Source organism: Electrona antarctica (genome assembly GCF_951216825.1).
Source record: "Electrona antarctica genome assembly, chromosome: 10".
Lineage (NCBI taxonomy): Eukaryota > Metazoa > Chordata > Actinopteri > Myctophiformes > Myctophidae > Electrona > Electrona antarctica.
Window position 1 is genome coordinate 22166448 of NC_136791.1, and position 18516 is coordinate 22184963.

An 18516-nucleotide genomic window follows, 5' to 3' on the forward strand; every position below is an offset into this window, starting at 1 on the left:
AGCAGATCTACAAGCTCATAGCGCGCCACCGAGTGGCGCGCTATGAACTTGTAGGTCTGCTATTTTTGAAAAATCGTTAAAATCTTTCCGAAAATTGTCATGATTTAGAAAACTTTTTTTTTAAAATTTCGACGTCAGGCCTGAATGGGTTAAAACCCCGGGGGAAGGGATGCATTTATGAGATCAAATCGTCTTTATCCCGTTAAAACCTCAAGACCGTCTGTGTCAAAGGTATTGGCTATATATTTTTCAAAAATTCCGTTCAGTCAGATAACTCACGAATAGATTTAACCAATTCAGAATACAAGCGTGCATATATTTCATCTTGGCGTTCGGCTCTGCTACATTTTCTCCCTACACCATCATTAAACATTAGAGCAGGGAGATAGATCGTCACATCAGCGTATGACGTGTGGGTCTTGCGAACACTGTACACCCACATAGTAATGCAGCATATAAACCCCTCGATGTACTGTATGTCCCTTGAGTATTAGCACGAAGCCGCTCGAGTATATCTGAATGAACTAACTCTTAAGCTACGTATCATATACTAGCTAGCTCATAGCGTGTCACTTTGTGTCGCGCTACAGTATGAGCTTGTAGTTCTGCTATTTTTGACATTTCTTTACTCAAATCATTGCTTCTGGGCGGTCCTTGGAACAAAATATTTTGAGAGTGGGGTTTTGTGGCCAAATACATACACATTTTGGAGGTCATTGACATGAAAAGGTTCGAGCACCACCAATATAACAACCTAGGTTTGTTCAGAAACCAGTTTAGAAGACATTTGTAGAATCGGCCTCAGGTCTTAATGTGTTAAAGCACACAGACTTGGGACTAGTGTTCAAAGTCGGCACATTTCATTAGGTTTTTGTTATTTGCTCATAAATTCCACGAGGAAAGAAAGTTGTGAAATAAGGCTTTGTGCACTAACTGTTAGTCCCGTGTTCCCAGAAGGTGTTTGTTTCCTGTTGCGATTCGTTTTTCCATGGGTTTGTTTGGTTGGGGTCGGCGTTAGATTTCAACCGGAGAGACACATGGCACCTTCATATCATCGCTGTCGGGCAGAAACCTCTTAACCCATTTTGGGCGGGAACCCCTTTTTGGTCTTATAAGCATTATGTTATACTTTAGCTATTGAAAAATAGCAGATCTACAAGCTCATAGCGCAGCACTGAGTGCCGCGCTACAAGCTTGTAGGTCTGCTATTTTTGAAAAATCGTGAAATTGTGGCACAAATCTTTGAATATATATTCTTTCAGAGCAAACGTTTTGAACTCATATCTTTGCTTCTGGGGGGTTCCTGGAATAACATATGGGTCAGCGGCCAATTACATATAATTTTTGGGGTCCTTGACATGTAGAGAGGGAGTCCTTGACATGAAATATTGAGCACCACTGATACAGAAACACAGGTAGGCCTACCGGTATTTCAGAAAACTGTCAGGATTTTTAAAATGTTTTGACATCAGGCCTAAATGGGCCTAAAAGTTATGTCCATATTCTGTGTTTTTTCTAGGGGGGTGGGGGTGCGAAAAAAATGGATTCACTCAAATATCGCGAAGTTCGAATCGTGATATATTTGTATTCATTTGATGGTTAGTTTTTTCTGATTTCTTTATTTTTATTTTATTTTATTTATTTCATGACAGTAAAGGGCCTTTCAAACGGGAAGCAATTTTAACGCGTCTATAGTTCATTTTCAATGAGATCTGCGTTGTTTTTTTGAGTGGTGCAACCACTCCAAGGAACAGCAATGTCCCTATGTCCTAACCTATGTCCCGATGTTTAGAGTACCAATAGGGGGTGCTGTTGCAACACTCGCTTCAGACTGGTCAGATTTTTTCTGTACGTGCGGAGAAGTAAAGGGGCAATTCCCATGAATTTGTTGCGCGCGTGCTCGTTATGTGCACGCGCCCGCGACTCACCAGACCTGGATTCTGTTTAACTTTTTTTTTTCCGCTTGTGTTGTCGCGCCCCTCTTGAGCAGGCCTGGAGGGGACTTGTCGTTGATCCAGGCTGTCTGCCTTCATCGCTTCCCGTTTGAAAGGCCCTTAATTCTTTCAGCGCCCTTGCCGTAGATGTAGGTCAATTGAATCCTATTTTTTGATACAACGCTTACCGCCATTGCCGTTGATTAATGCCATGGCAATTGCGCTTTTATAGTGCATTCGATCGATTGAGCCATAATGCTACTTACGTTAGCCGGTTAGCTAGCTATGTTGTTAGCACAGCACTGGATGGCCCATCTTAGATCGTCGTCGCCATAATTCTTTCAATCGCCTGTATCTCATATTCCTTGTCCCAGATGGCATTTTGGTCAAAACAACGTTTCTTTGACGGCACAGAGCCGACGATGTGGAGCTCTCCAGTGCCCCGGTTTGGATTCATATTGTAAACAAGGCCTGTCCAGGCTCCGTTCAGCTTCCTAGGTTAATACTACTTCCGGTAGACTGGAAATGTGGCTTTTCAAAATAAGAGCTCAACTGGAAAAAATGCTGGTGTGAATTAGATCCTAATTGTTCAATAAATGCTAGCGCTGTAAGTGTAAGTGACTGACTGACGTTATCTGGCTGCATTGAAGTGTATGATTCAACTTTTCATGTTTTATATTGTTTATAATTATAAATAACAAATATACGTTCGCAATCGAATCGCAATACTAATCGAATCGGCACCCTAGGTGTCGAGTCAATATCATATCGAATCGGGGGATAAGTGAATCGTCCCGCCCCTAGTTTCTCCCATAAATTGATGTCTTGATTATACTACAGCGTCACACAATGGCATAAAAAGTACAAGCTCGAGCTGGTAGATCTGCTACTTTTGCTACTTTTGCAGATCTATCGTGAAATCGTAACAATGAATCGTGAAATGAATCGTGAAAAGTAACAGTTTTGGACATATGCGTGTGTGCGTCCGTGCATGTGTACACACACACACACACACACACACACACACACACAGTACCACACTACGGTACATACCTACAGTACCTACCCCCCACCCTCCTTTGTTTGGGAATCACTGCTGTATATTTCTGTCCTTGGTATAGATAGACAAAAAGGAAGGCAGTGTGACATGGAGGCTGGTGGGGGGATTATCCTCCAAAAGCCATGGGTTGCATGTGTAACAAGCCATGCTGTCCGGGGGAAAAGCAATCAAACTCAACGGATTATGCTTTCCTCACCTCTGTTTGCACTACCGTTATCGACTTTCGGTGGCGGGCGAGCCCCGTCACTTCTTAAATAATGAAACCAACTAGAAGCTGTGGCGAAATTCCCTTCACTCTCAGCATTTTCTTCCACCTCACCTGGCACGGCCCTGAATAGCATGAGCCCTTATGTTTACTCAACATGAGCAAGTGCCCCTGTACTCACTGTACGACATGTTTGGCAGCAGCTTGCATGTTTCTGCATGCGCTACGGGGGATACACGCGTGCGCGCACACGCACGCAAGCACACACACACACACACACACACACGTTTGTAGTACTGTACTTGTGAGGACGTCAACATTTCAAAATGGCACATTTTTAATGCCGTTTATGAAGTTCTAATGGGTTTGTATAGGAAGGGGTCTGTTAAAAATGAATATCAAATATCTAAATACTGAACTTAAAGTGAAATATCCCTTAGTTTTAACACTTCTGTAGTCGCCAGCATATTTCAAAATAAAGGCGGAAGATTTTACTCTGAAAAGCCCGCCTTCCGTTCCCCCTCCCCAAAACCGGGAGGCATAAAGTTCCATTCATACCTCGCGCTGGTCACGCTAAAGTCTCTCTAGATCTAGAAGCGTTCATATTCCAAACGAGAGGCAGGTTGAAGTCAGAAATGAAGACAGAAGTACAGTATGCCCGTCTGGTCAAAACCATGGAGAGTTCCCTAGATTAGGAAGTTTGCGGAGCCGCAAACAAGGGAGTCCGAGTGAACGGCAGTGCGTTTTTTTATACCAATAAAATACACGACCTTAGCACTACATGGTTTTGATATAAAAGACGTGTATACATATCCAAGGCAAAAATTGTGTTAAATACACAATAATCAAAAATAAATATTGTATTATGGCCAAAACACACCATAATATTTTATTCTAAAAAGTTGTTACAAAATAGTAGGAATAGCCAAGCTTGTAGATCGGCTAGTCACGCTATTTAAAAAAAACTCTCTTCTCAACAATGTTGAATCATGTTCCATCAAATCAATGTTGAATCATGTTCCATCAAATCAATGTTGAATCATGTTCCATCAAATCAATGTTGAATCATGTTCCATCAAATCAATGTTGAATCATGTTCTATCAAATCAATGTTGAATCATGTTCCATCAAATCAATGTTGAATCATGTTCCATCAAATCAATGTTGAATCATGTTCCATCAAATCAATGTTGAATCATGTTCCATCAAATCAATGTTGAATCATGTTCCATCAAATCAATGTTGAATCATGTTCCATCAAATCAATGTTGAATCATGTTCCATCAAATCAATGTTGAATCATGTTCCATCAAATCAATGTTGAATCATGTTCCATCAAATCAATGTTGAATCATGTTCCATCAAATCAATGTTGAATCAAACACGAAAACGTTTGAGAACTTCTGATTTGGAAGGCCAAAGAAATTAAATAAAAATGAAAGAATGATTTTGAATTAATTTTGTAGAATCGGCCTCCGGGTGGTTTCAATGGGCTAACTGTGACCTCTCTCTCTCCCCCCACGCAGCATGCTGCACAGTCGCGTGCTCAGCGAGCAGTCTCCGCTCAAGGAGGAGCTGGAGGCAGCGAGGAGGGACAACACTCAGCTGCTCCTGCAGCAGAACCTCCTGGAGCAGAGCTGCCAGGAGCTGCAGCGCCTCCACAGCGAGGAGCAGAAGGAGGTGCAGGACCTGCGGCTGCAGCAACAACAGGTGCAGCAACCACGACGACCATAGCCTCGGAAACCCAGACGTTTTTATTTCCAGGGAGAGAAAAGAAAGTCTGGGTCCGAGTCCACTTCAATTCGGCATAGAGTAGCGCAAACGTCGATCACTCTGCTGATCGTCTGCACCTTTGTTAAATTGACGCACACACGTACACACGTACACACACACACTCCTCTCTCTCTCTCTCTCTCTGTCGCTCTATGGAGGGACTAGTGGACAAGAGACATCCAGTAGAACTAAGACAAGTCATTATATGCTTCCGAAAATAGCCAAACAAACTACAAGTTCACACGGCGCTATTTTCAGCACACAGCTAATTATAAATTGCAACGCCATCAAGGCCTGCCAAAATAAAGACCTATGATATGCCGTCAACTAAAACATTTCAGATGAAAGCCTATTATACAACAGGTCGTTTCGAGGAAGCAATCTGATTGGTTAAAACAGCCTTCTAGTTCAAACAAGCACCACTCCACACCTAATCAAAACAAATAATTCAGCTGCTCTGTTCTCCCAGAGCGCAGCAAACTCGGTGGCTAGGCTAGCTAGTTTCTTGGGACATTTGTGGTCGTAGTGACTACATCTGTCATTAAAAAAATGTTTTTTCAGCGATTTTCTTAGTTTTAAGGGTAACTGTTGTATAATTCTGAGTTGCTGAAGCATCGCAGGTGTGCATTAATGACGTTAAACCACCCCCTCTCGTGTAATATTGCTAATATTGCTTTCTCCCAGTGTGTGCAGCAGTGGACTGCCATCATGATGGGTCATCTCACACCACCTCCCGTGGGAACACAACACACACACACACACACATTGATAATGGAGCTCCGTAAACCACACACTGAATTCCTCGTCTGTCCATTGGCCAACCCCCCCCCCCCCCCCCCCCCCCCCTGCCCCCCCACGAAGCGACACACTTTGAGCTTGTACATCTGGTCTTTTTGAACAGCCAACGCCGCTAAAATATCTAAAATGCCTCGCATGCTTTCCTGACTTCAACGGGTTACGTTAAAAGTAACCGTATTGGACATACGAGGTTTCCACCTGACAGCAACCATGTGTAAACGTTTCAGAAAAAGCAGAGCCAGAAGGTCAGTTCAATACGCAGTGCGTAAACCAACACAGACATACTGTAGTGTAGGGTACTACGTTGCACATCATCATGACGGATCATTGGCTGTGAGCACAGGTCAGCTGCTCAGCTGTGCAAAGACGTCATTGTGAGCGAGGCTGAGTGCATCCTCAATGACATTACAATGTCTGTGTAGCCCACTGTGCCCCCACGCACGCACGCACGCACGCGCACACACACACACACACACACACACACACACACACACACACACACACACACACACACACACACACACACACACACACACATATTTACCTGTGTTTTTAAATGATCATGTAGATGACAGACAGACCTACCTACCTACCTACCTACCTACCTACCTTTATTGATTCCCACGGGGAAATTTGGAGTGTCATCATATTGTGAAATTCATGTGTGTTGGCATATGCTGGAGCAAGGGTGATGGAAAGTGCCCTGTGGTGTGTGCGCGTGCGTGAGTGTGTGCGTGCGTGCGTGTGAGAGAGTATGCTGCAGCTAGAGCAAGGGTGCCTGGGAATGCACTCATTGCACTGTGAGTGGGTGCATTCATGGGTGTGTGTCAGTGGTGATGGAATAAGCCAAACGCAGTGTACCCCCTGACACACACGCACACACATGCACATATACCCCCCAGGGGTGCTGGATACTGTGTATATTTGTATTGTATGTGTTTTGTTTTGTTTTGATTGATTGATTTGAATTTTTTATTTCACAGTATGTAGAATGGGTACATTTCAATACAATAACTGTTACTGTGGACGACACCATGATTAAGCATTACACTTGTTTACAACAGGGTCCACCATTTTCAATTCATCAGAAATTTTCACGACTGTTTTCTGGTGTACCTTGACCAGCAGAATGAGCTAATCTGGGATGTACCTTTACTTGCTGAGACTACTAGGGCCACCTACTGGCCATATTTGGTACTGCTGGTTGTAAATGCAAACGCCTTCATATTGGGGACTGACGGAACACTGCTATGGCTATTATTGGTGGTATTAAAATTATTTAAAGCTAGCTAACAGTTATCCAATCAATATCGTAGACTTTGTGTTAGGCGTGAGGCCACTGGCCATCTCTGTTTGAAGTACAAACTTGGAAAAGAAATCTGGCATCCCATTTCATCCCTGTGTCATCCCTATGTGTAAGGGGAAAAAACACTTTAAATGTTCCATTTTTGATATTGTCTCTGTCCCAAAGTCCCAAACCCCAACTTTCAAACTTGCATGTGGATCTGCTACTTTTGATCCTTTGGTTTGATGCTGTTGTACAGTCAAGTAGGGCGATAATTGGTGTTTCCTGGGTTAACCCATTTTGGACGGGAACCCCTTTTGGTATTTTAAGCATTGTGTTATACTTTAGCTATTTTTGAAAAATCGTGAAAATGGGGCACAAATCTTTGAATATATATTCTTTCAGCGCGTTTTTAACTTAATCTTTGCTTCTGGGGGGGTCCCTGGAACAACATATTTTCAGATGGGGGTCGGCGGCCAATTACATATATCTTTGGGTGTCCTTGACATGAAATATTGAGCACCACTGACATAGAAACATGAGGTTTTTCAGAAAACTGTCATGATTTAGAAGACATTTGTAGAATCTTTTCTCTGGTCAAAATGGGTTAACATCTGATGATTATAATTGGTGTTTCCTGGGTTACCCTCTGACAGGTGATGAGGGAGCAGGGTTCCTCCGAGGTGCTGAACAACCTGTACGACACGGCCATGGACAAGCTGGAGGTGGTGAAGAAGGACTACGACGTGCTCAGCAAGCGCTACAGCCAGAAGGTGAAGGTCGCCCACACTTCTACCGTTAAATAGATAGTTTACACACCCAATGGAGCCTTGGCTTGAATTCATGGCAATTCTTCTTTTTTTGTCGCCATTGTCTCCATTGAGTCTCCTACCGGCGACTAGTGATACTCTATTCCATAGTTTTGGGCAGTTGCATGTGGCTTGTTTTTACCAAAAAGCACACGTTTTTTCCAAATTGCTATTTTCGACCGAAAATAGACACAGCTCTTAGTTACTAGGCTATTTTCTATTTTATTATTTTACGATTAGAGAATGTGAAGTGGTCAAACTAGCAATATCACACTGTTTCACAAATCTCACACAGCACTTGGCCTTGGCCATGCAAACCTTTTCATACATGAGATTTTATTTTTGCTTTAATCCATGCTTTGCGTTACGTCCGTAAACCTGCGCTGCTGCTGTGTGACAAGTTGACTGTATGTGGGTTGTGATTGTGAAGGTGGCTGCTGTGTGTTGACTGTGGGTTGTGTCATTATGCAGGTGGCCACGCACAACACGTACCTGATGGTCCTGTGTTGGACTGTGGGTTAACTGTGTGTTGACTGTGTGGTGATTGTGTGTTGACTGTGTGGTGATTGTGTTGACTGTGTGGTGATTGTGTGTTGACTGTGTTGACTGTGTGGTGATTGTGTGTTGACTGTGTGGTGATTTTGTGTTGACTGTGTGTTGACTGTGTGTTGACTGTGGTGACTGTGTTGACTGTGTTGACTGTGTTGACTGTGTTGACTGTGTGTTGACTGTGGTGACTGTGTTGACTGTGTTGACTGTGTGGTGATTGTGTGTTGACTGTGTGGTGATTTTGTGTTGACTGTGTGTTGACTGTGGTGACTGTGTTGACTGTGTTGACTGTGTTGACTGTGTGGTGATTGTGTGTTGACTGTGTGGTGATTTTGTGTTGACTGTGTGTTGACTGTGGTGACTGTGTTGACTGTGTTGACTGTGTTGACTGTGTGTTGACTGTGGTGACTGTTGTGACTGTGTGTTGACTGTGGTGACTGTGTGTTGACTGTGGTGACTGTGTTGACTGGTGACTGTGTGTTGACTGTGGTGACTGTGTTGACTGTGTGTTGACTGTGGTGACTGTGGTGACTGTGTTGACTGGTAACTGTGTGTTGACTGTGTGTTGACTGTGGTGACTGTGTTGACTGTGTTGACTGGTGACTTTGTGTTGACTGTGTGTTGATTGTGGTGACTGTGTTGACTGTGTGACGACTGTGCGAGTTGACTGCGAGTTGACTGTGAGTTGACTGCGGGTTGTGTCATTGCGCAGGTGGCCACGCACAACACAGACCTGAGCCGCCTGGAGCAGGCGGACGAGGACAACCGGCGGCTGCAGATGCAGCTGGACGCGCTGCTCAAGCAGCGAGACTCGGCCCTCCACTACCAGCAGCAGTACAACACCTCCCTGAGGAGGTGAGTATCTATATCCACTACCTGCAGCAGTACAACACCGTGAGTGAGTGAGTGGCACCGGGGGTTTTGTTAGGGTCATTTTTAGGATTGTTATTTTTAAAATTTTGATCCCACGACTTTTTTTTGGGGGGGTGGTGGCAACGGACTGACCTCATGCTTCCTTCTATGCATGAGGAGTCCAAGCTGCTTCTTTTCACCTGACAGGGGGGAGTTTCCCCGGCCGGACGTAGCGCGTGAAAGGAACACGTTATTCCGACCAGTTCCCTTCCCCTCCATCAGGCGCCCCGGGTGACCAGGGGGAGGTAGTTTAGAGACCAGGATTACTGCATGTTTTTTGTGAGGGTACCTACCCTATAGGGGACACGGGGAGAACATGCAAACTCCACACAGAAAGGCCCTTTCGCCAACCCCGCCTCGGGTATGGGCACTGATGGCGCGGAGGAGAGAACACGCTCCCAGCGCCCACAGCGGGAATCGAACCCAGGACCTTCTAGCTGTGAGGTGACAGCACTACCGACTGTGCCACCGTGCCCCCTACATTTTTAGGATTTTAAACGTCAACTGATTAAGACCTGAGGCCAATTCAACAAATGCCTTCTAAATCGGTAGTTGTCAGTGTCACACTTTCAAGATTTTTGTCAAAATGTAAAAAAACTAGAAAAAGTGCCCTTCTGGGCACAGGTCTCCACCAGGAGGATGGTGTGTGTGTGTGTGTGTGTGTGTGTGTGTGTGTGTGTGTGTGTGTGTGTGTGTGTGTGTGTGTGTGTGTGTGTGTGTGTGTGTGTGTGTGTGTGTGTGTGTGTGTGTGTGTGTGTGTGTGTGTGTGTGTGTGTGTGTGTGTGTGTGTGTGTGTGAGACGCGGCTTGGCCTGTTGTAGCGCCACCATGAGGCTGATTTGAAAACTGTCAAGTGGCATTTCTTCCTCAGCCTAGTGGGAATATGCATGCACAGTTTCACCGCAATCGGACGCTGCGTTGAGTAATTGTGGCAATTTGTAAAAAACGGGTACAAAGCGGGCTACTCCTGAAAGGTTTAGAAGCCAATCGTAGGCAATGAAGGTGGATTATGAGAAATCAAACAAACGCGTCTTGATCACATGACTATGGAGAAGATGTGTACCGATTTGCGTGAAATTTGGATAAAATCTGAAGGAGTAATATTAGAAAATGTGTTTTACATATGTCGGCCTCCTGGTGGCGCTATAAAGAGCAGATGTGAAAAATTCCATGCAAAGGTTTTTCCTTTGCCTCTAGGGAGTTGGCATACAAAGTTATCCACAGATCCGTGCAGTTAGAGGTAAAAGCACTTTTCGGCGAGTTATAGCGCCACCATGAGGCTGAGTTGAAATGTTTCACGTGGCATTTCTTCCTCGGCCTAGTGGGAATGTGTGTGCACAATTTCACGGAAATCACACGATGTGTCCATGATTTGCAGCATTTTGTTTGAAACTGAGCCCTCCTGCAAACTTTGGAAGCCAATCTTAGCCAATCAGGATGGAGTCTGAGAAATCTGAAAGACCTGTTTCGTTGAATGGCTCTAGAGAGACTGTGTACCAATTTGCGTGATGTTTGGACAAAATCTGTAGGTGTACTGTCCAAAAACTTGTTTTGCACAAAGCGGCCTCCTGGTGGTGCTATAACAGGCCGTTCTGGAAATTCTGGAGCAGAGGTTCATCGTTGGCATCCAGGGAGTGTGTGTGCAAAATTTGACATCGACCGGGTTAACGGTGCCGGAGATTAGCTGTTCACAGACGGACACACACACACACACACACACACACACACACGGACGGACACACGGACGGACGGATGGAGTGCAAAACATACTCTCTCCCCATGCCTTCGGCCTGGTGGAGACAAAAAGCAGATGTACAAGCTCGCAACGTGGCACAAAGTGACGAGCTGTGAGTTTGTATATATGCTATTTTTGAATAGCTAACAACATGGATGCTTTCCCTGTTTTAATGGGTTAACAGTCCAATTCCTCACTAGTTCCCTTTAACAATTCCTATATTAAAAAGAATAATATAATTGTAGCCTTCATTTCCATTTTTGATAAGCACAAATCAAATTCAATCAATGCATACAGTAAATTACATAATTATTTTTATAGGGACCCCCTGGGTTACTTGAGGGGGTTCCAAATGGACCCTTACTGGTTTGTGTCTCAGTGTACCTTTTGTACAAATGCACCCTTTACCTTACGGTTTAGTATGTCTTTTTTTGTACTTTTAGTTCATTTCCTTCCTCTCCCCAGGTTCGACTCGGTGCAGCAGGAGCTAAACAAGTCGTCGGCCCAGAACAAGGAGCTGCAGAGAGAGATGGAACGCCTCCAGGTAGCCTACAGTATTATCTAATGCAACCATCTTTTGTGGGGGCGGGGGGGTGTCCCTGTCCTCGTCCCTGTCCCTGTCTTCGTCCCTGTCCCCAGATGATTTGTGTATCAACCGATACACAAGTTATGGTAATCGGTATTGGGAAGGAAAAAAACGTTATCGGTACATCTCTACTTTTACTCACACGGTGCTGCCATCCCTACACCTTCAGGCGGAGGTGACGCGCCACAAGAACTTCCAGCTGAAGGCGGCCAAGGACTGCGAGCAGTACAAGGAGGAGAGAGACTCTGTGTTCAACGAGTACCGCCTCATCATGAGCGAGAGGGACCAGGTGATCAAGGAGCTGGACAAGCTGCAGACGGAGCTGGAGGCGGCCGAGGCCCGGCTGAAGAACACCTCTGAGAAGGGGATGGCCAGCGAGGAGATGGAGGCACTGCGACAGGTAGGAAACAAAGAACACCTCCTCTGAGAAGGTGGTGGCCAGTGAGGAGATGGAGGCACTGCGGCAGGTAGGAAACCACAGAGCTACGTCATGACAAAACTCAAATAATAGCTGATCTGTGTCTTCACAGCTTGTCGCGGGCTGCGACGCTATTTTAGAAACATTATAGCGCTGTTTCTCAAAGAGTGGGTCGGAACCTATTTGTGGGTCACAGACCAATTGTTATGGGCCACGACTCGAGTGAAAATCCCATTTTCTTTTCCTACATAAAAATATTTCATATTTAAGCATTGTCTCAATTATTCAGGTGCGAACACTATTGGTAACTTAAAGTAATCGATAAATAAAAAACATAAACAAACTTATATTAAATATTTTAGAGACACACAGAGACACACTTCAGGTAATTTCGGTGCATATTAATGACCTTTTCCCCACAAGCAGCAACAACATAACGGGATCCATTTTCATCATCCATCTCCATCTGTTAATATCTGTCCGTCTCTGTCAACTCCAAATGTCCCCTCTGGGACAAACGTCCCCTCTGGGACATACGCTGTCTGGAGCTTCTGACAGATCTGTCAGTTCTTCAGCAGTGAGAAATAAGCAGCCAGGTCTATGAAAACAAGCCCAAAAGAAGCGACTATAGGCCACATGAGGACTTTAAACGTGTACGTAGGCTATTTGAAAATTGCCAATCTACAAGCTCACGACACGCCGACATGAGCCTGTAGTTATGCTAGTCGCTTATAATAAGCAGGCATGGTAACACAGTTCATCAGCTCCTGAATCAGCCTGTGATTGAAGGTGATGTGTTTTCACTCAGTAGATCACAGGACGTTCTGATCCAGTCAAACAGACGCACAAAAATAGACTTGCTCATAATAGCTCCCCAAAAGAATACATGTGTTTTTTGAAGAGCACATCAACATGTCCTGTAGCTGTCATTGGCATCTTCAGGTCGGGATACCAATTTTAACAGGAGAGAGAACTTGGACAAGATACAGATGAAACAAGTGAAATGGAAGTGATGACACAAAGTTTTATAATTTTATAATGATTTTTATCTTTGGCTTTTCAAAAATATCAGATGTACAAGCTGCAGCGTGTCACTTCGTGCCACACTGCAAGCTTGTACATCTGATATTTTTTAACTCGTATTATTTTTTTTCATCTTGAAACTGAGAAGAACTACTAATACTACTCATTAGGTCTTAATGGGTATACATTTCGGTACTGATAAAGCATTCAATCGATCAGATGGATCGATCAAATCAAACTGGAATCCCATTGCCCCCCCCGTCCCCGTCCCCGTCCCGCTTGCAGGAGTTGAACTCGTCGCTGGTGGACCGAGACCGGGCCATCTGCGAGCGGAACGAGCTGCTGGAGAAGTACTGCCGCGAGGTGAAGGACAAGGCGGAGGCCCAGAAGGAGCTGAGCCAGGCCCACAAGGACATGGAGACCCTCCGCCAGGAGAGAGACGTGGCCCGCAAGGAGAGGACCGAGGCCATCGTACAGAGGGACCAGCTGCTCCGAGAGTACTACCAGGCCAGACAGGTACTGTACCAGCACCACCAACACCACCACAAAACACACTACCAGGCCAGACAGGTACTGTACCAGCACCACCAACACCACCAAAACACTACCAGGCCAGACAGGTACTGTACCAGCACCACCAACACCACCAAAAAACTACCCACAAGTAAAAGTATCAATACTGCAATGCAAAAATGCTCTCCAGAAGTCCAGAATTTTACTTGAGTAAAAGTAGAAAAGTATTGGTATCAAAAGTGCTTAAAGTACTAAAAGTGTCCCATTTTATAAAATGTATAAAATGTATTAAAAAAATCTTTTGAAAATGGTAGATCTTGTAAATGGGCTATCTTCGATTCGGCAAAAATGTATATCGGGCGGAAGTGGTTAATGTATGTTATCAAAACATTGTTTTGTAATAATACCGTAATCGAAATCTACAAAGTAACTAGTAACTAAAGTTTTCAAATAGTTAGTAATAGAGTAAAAGTATAATATTTTCCTCTACTACCTTTTGAAAAAAAAAATCGTCATAGTTTTTGTTTTTAGTTGACGACATTAACACTGCCACCAGCACCATACTGGGGTGCCAGTCGTTAACACAAGTGGCGTTTTTCTTTTTGGGAGGCTGAGGTTTCTGCCTTTATTGATAATGAAGAGATAGTGAAGAGGAGAGTCGGGGAGTGACGTGCAGCAACTGTCTCTCCATCGGGCTCAGGAATCGAACCCGGGGCTCAGATATCACAGCTTACAGTATGTCACCACAACCAATGGAAAGTCTCTTCCCCAGTCCAAGACCTTTTAGATGTGACACAGCAATAAGTCAGTGTTTAGACACATGATAAAGAGCTTAGCGGATCCGGTAAGCTGCCAATCGCTGGATTACAACGAGCGCATCGTCCCTAAGCAGGCTCCTCACACCTCCTAACCAGCCCACTAACTATAGATGGCTAGATGTCTCACAGATGTTTTGCAACGTGCAACATTGCAGAGTTATCTTCATTTCGTGTTTTGTGGGGCAGCGGTGGCCTAAGGGTTAGAGGAGCGCCCTTGTTGCCGAAAGGTTGCTGGTTCGATTCCCCGGACTGGCAGGAAAAATCTGGGTGGGGAAGTGATTGTCATCACTCACCCAACACCGCTGAAGTGCCCTTGAGCAAGGCACTGAACCCCCAACTGCTATACGTTGTTATACCTTTCAATCCGGGAGCTACCTCTGTGTCTCATTAGTTGTTGCAATACATGTAGCAACATCATTATTATTTAAGTTTTTGAATAAGAATTTGAAGGTTTTCAGAAATCTGGTTAATGTTAATGTTTTGTAATAACTACAAAGTAACTAGTAACTAAGGTTTTCAAATAATTGTTGTGGAGTAAAAGTACAGTAATTGTCTCTGAAAAGTAGTGGAATAGTAAAAGTATTGAAAATTGGAAATAAAAATATCAAAAGTGACACGTCATCAAAAATCTCCCCTGCCTGTTTAGCTGACGAAAACGAAAATCTTAAAATGATCATAACTCCCGATCTAAATCATCCCGTCTAATTCTGAAAAAATGTTAGACGGCGCTCAGCGGTCCAGTCGCTAGTCGCGATAGATTTATTATTACCTCCCGTTGTTGTCGATCGAATCTAGAGTGGTGTGGCTATTGTTAGCTGTTACACAGACATGCACACCAGCTTCCGGTGCGCCGGTAAAAGTGGTCCGTGCGCTACAAATGATGGGCACCCTGGATGAAATGGATTAAATAGTTCCGGGCTTCTAAGGTGCTATGGAATCGTGCATTTCCCGTCAGTGTGTCCCTGATGTCATCAATATTGGCCAGCAACTCTTTATCTGACCTCAAACCCTTAGATCTCCATATATGGAGCTGACCTGTTCTGAGATTCTTTATGTTGATCCTTCCCCATCCATCCTTCCTCTTCGATGTCTCCCACTTGACCGATAGCTGTCCATTTTAACTCTAGACGGGCCTGGCCCAAAGTTAGTAGTGTAGCCCGGCAGCTGGCGGCTGCTGGCGAAAACTAGAGTTCTCAACAGGCCTGAAAATTAAGATCTTACCCTCCATGCCAAAGCGCCAGCGCTCGCCCAGCAGTCTGCTGTCACCCAGGCAGATGCGTGCATGCGACCTCGCCCTTTAGGGCGAGGTTGCTTCTCGCCCTCGGGCGTCTTACTGGTTTAGTTACTTTACAACACCACTTACAGGCCATACAATTATTTGTTTCAGTGGTGAGATCTTACTTATTCTTGCTTTGAATCCATGCATGCTCTAGAAACAGGACTCAGCCACGCTGGACATGGAGCGTACCAACAAGGAGATGGAGGCGCTGAGGAAGCAGTACGAGGCCATGTCTCAGGAGCTGAAGGAGGTCACGCAGGAGGCCGAGGTGGCCAAGTGTCGACGGGACTGGGCCTTCCAGGAGAGGGACAAGATCGTGGCCGAGAGGGAGAGCATACGGTCAGTCAATGTAACAATGTAATTCAGGGGTGCCATGGATGATGAAGTTGACACTTATTGTGCCCAGGTCTTTATAATTACACCCGTAGGAAGGCCTATGACGTCTGGAGACGTCTTTAGGTCCTTTTTAAATGGTATAATTTAATACCATTATACCAATATACCAATATAATACGCGACCGCTAAAATCCAATTTTTGACAGCGGGCCGTTGCTAGGCAACACCTTGCTCAGCGCTACGGGACATGTTTTGTCATGCTCTGCATTCACTTTCTTGTTTACGGGCGACAAAACTTGCTATTCTCTCTAAATCTACGGCGCTCTCCATGTTTTTTGATCAGAACGCTGACGTTCTGTCCTAATTTCTGACTAAACCAAGCATCTCGTTTTGGAATATTAACGCTTCTAAAGAGAGACCGGCCCTATTAGCGCGAGGTGCTAATGGAACATTATACCTCCCGGTTTTGGGGGCAAATGGAAGGCCAGGGTATACAAAGTGTTAATTACAGGGGTGCCCTGAGCCAAAATAGTGAGAACCGCTGGCTTTAATACGCCCCTCCCCCCCGTCACCCAGGACCCTGTGTGATAACCTACGGAGGGAACGGGACCGAGCGGTCAGCGACCTAGCTGACGCCCTCCGCAACCTGGACGACACGAGGAAGCAGAAGAACGACGCGTCGCGGGAGCTCAAGGAGCTGAAGTGAGTCGTCTGACCCAAGTTCTGAAGCAAAGGTTAAAGCTCCATTCGTTTTGATGGATGTGGATTGTGTTAAGATTGGTATATGATCTATCAGTAATTCCTCCCCTATTTGTGTGAGGTAGATGCCCAAACCACTCTCCTTTGTGTGTCCCAGTGCTTTGTCTTAGTAAGCTCTATCTGTTCGGCATGTGTGTGTGAAGGCGTAAGCTGTGCTATTTTGCCTTTGTAGACATGCCCAAGATTAAAAGTGTAATCCCCAAAAAGTTTATTTTTTATTTTATTTTTTGCTTAAAGAATTGCACACAAGCACACTGTTTCTATCTCTTCTCACGACCACCCTCCATGAGTTCTCTTATGTTATGTAAGGTCTCAGTGCTCCACCTGCTGGACATAATGTGTAATGGCTGCCCACAGTGACTTGGAGAGTGTAAGATTGTTTTAATGTCAGAAGCACCCTCAAGGCTCACCTCCGCAGTGCTCCATGCATCTAAGTGACAGAAAGGCATTGTACGTGTCGTATTTTTAGTTCAAGTATAAATCTTAGTGTCCAAACTCGCCGCCAGAGTGTATTTATTCCAGTCGACGAGGACAAAGAGTGTAGGAAGACTTGCACGCCACAAAAAATAACTATGTGGGCTATAAAGGAGCTGATGTATGGGGGTTTTGCCATACAACCAAGTCTCATGGGTGTTGCTTTTGTTGTCTCAGTCATCCACTTAGTGTATGTTTGGCCGATCTACAATCCACAAGCATGTAAATGTGCTACTTTTTAGAAAACATGTGAAACTAATCTTTTGAGAGAAATCTTCCCTGGCACAAACATTCTTTCATTGTTCAGATGGGGGTCCGCGTAGCGTCTGTCAATCACAGGGCCCTGAGCGCAGACCCTTTTTGGTTTCTGCAAAACGGCCAGCCAGCACTCGAGGCCCGACCGCTCTGCAGAAGACACGCGACAATGTGAATTCACACGACAGGGAATTGTCAATATATTTAGTCTTAGTTTTTATTTGGTTTCCATTTAGTTTTTCATCAGTGGAAAAAGGTAGTCAACGTTTTTCGTCAAAATCAACACTGGTCCATGGCCAAATATATATGGGGCTTCCTTGACGTGGAAAGAGTTTGAGAATCACTGACCTATTGATATTGTGTATGGGTCTGTATTCAAGAATTCACTCAATCACCCAATAAAACAATTATAATTATAAAAAAAAGAGACTCACTGACCTACTCTGAATATATTGAGTAAATAATTGAGTGACGTTCCTGTATGTTCCCATGCAGGGAGAGGGTGGAGAGCCAGATGGAGAAGGAGGCTCGTTTCTGTCAGCTGATGGCCCACAGCTCTCACGACTCGGCCATCGACACCGACTCCCTGGAGTGGGAGACGGAGGTGGTGGAGTTTGAGAAGGACAGGGTAAGGTGGAGGTGTTTGAGAAGGACAGCTGGTAATGTGGAGGTGGTAAGGTGGGCGATACAGACAAAATCAAATGTCTTTGAACAAATGGACAAATCACTTGAGCCATATCTCGATATTTTCCAAAAGCCCAGACGAGACTCAGATTATCTCTGTCAATGAAGCAATATTAGATGGATACCTTTATTATCCCACGGGGGAAAATCAATATTACACGACTCACAGGAGGGTGTGCTTTACCGTGATTATTGGCACGGCAGTGATGTGGTCAGGAACGAGGCGCATCTGACGATATTCATATTGATTCATCATGATTCATATTGTTTGGCATTTCATTCTAGTGTTATCTCTGTTATCCTGGAATTAAA

At 44.7% G+C, this 18516-nt stretch overlaps 1 protein-coding gene across 1 annotated transcript in view; it reads left to right on the top strand.

Moving 5' to 3' along the window:
* The window catches only part of dlg5a (discs, large homolog 5a), a 97484-nt gene that overhangs the window by 34284 nt on the left and 44684 nt on the right, over nucleotides 1–18516 (top strand). The window contains exons 5-13 of the mRNA XM_079512514.1: nucleotides 4726–4909; nucleotides 7712–7828; nucleotides 9126–9268; nucleotides 11525–11603; nucleotides 11815–12045; nucleotides 13372–13602; nucleotides 15851–16035; nucleotides 16609–16734; nucleotides 18016–18148. Coding sequence (XP_079368640.1) covers nucleotides 4726–4909; nucleotides 7712–7828; nucleotides 9126–9268; nucleotides 11525–11603; nucleotides 11815–12045; nucleotides 13372–13602; nucleotides 15851–16035; nucleotides 16609–16734; nucleotides 18016–18148 — 1429 coding nt within the window. The remainder of the gene's footprint in view (nucleotides 1–4725; nucleotides 4910–7711; nucleotides 7829–9125; nucleotides 9269–11524; nucleotides 11604–11814; nucleotides 12046–13371; nucleotides 13603–15850; nucleotides 16036–16608; nucleotides 16735–18015; nucleotides 18149–18516) is intronic.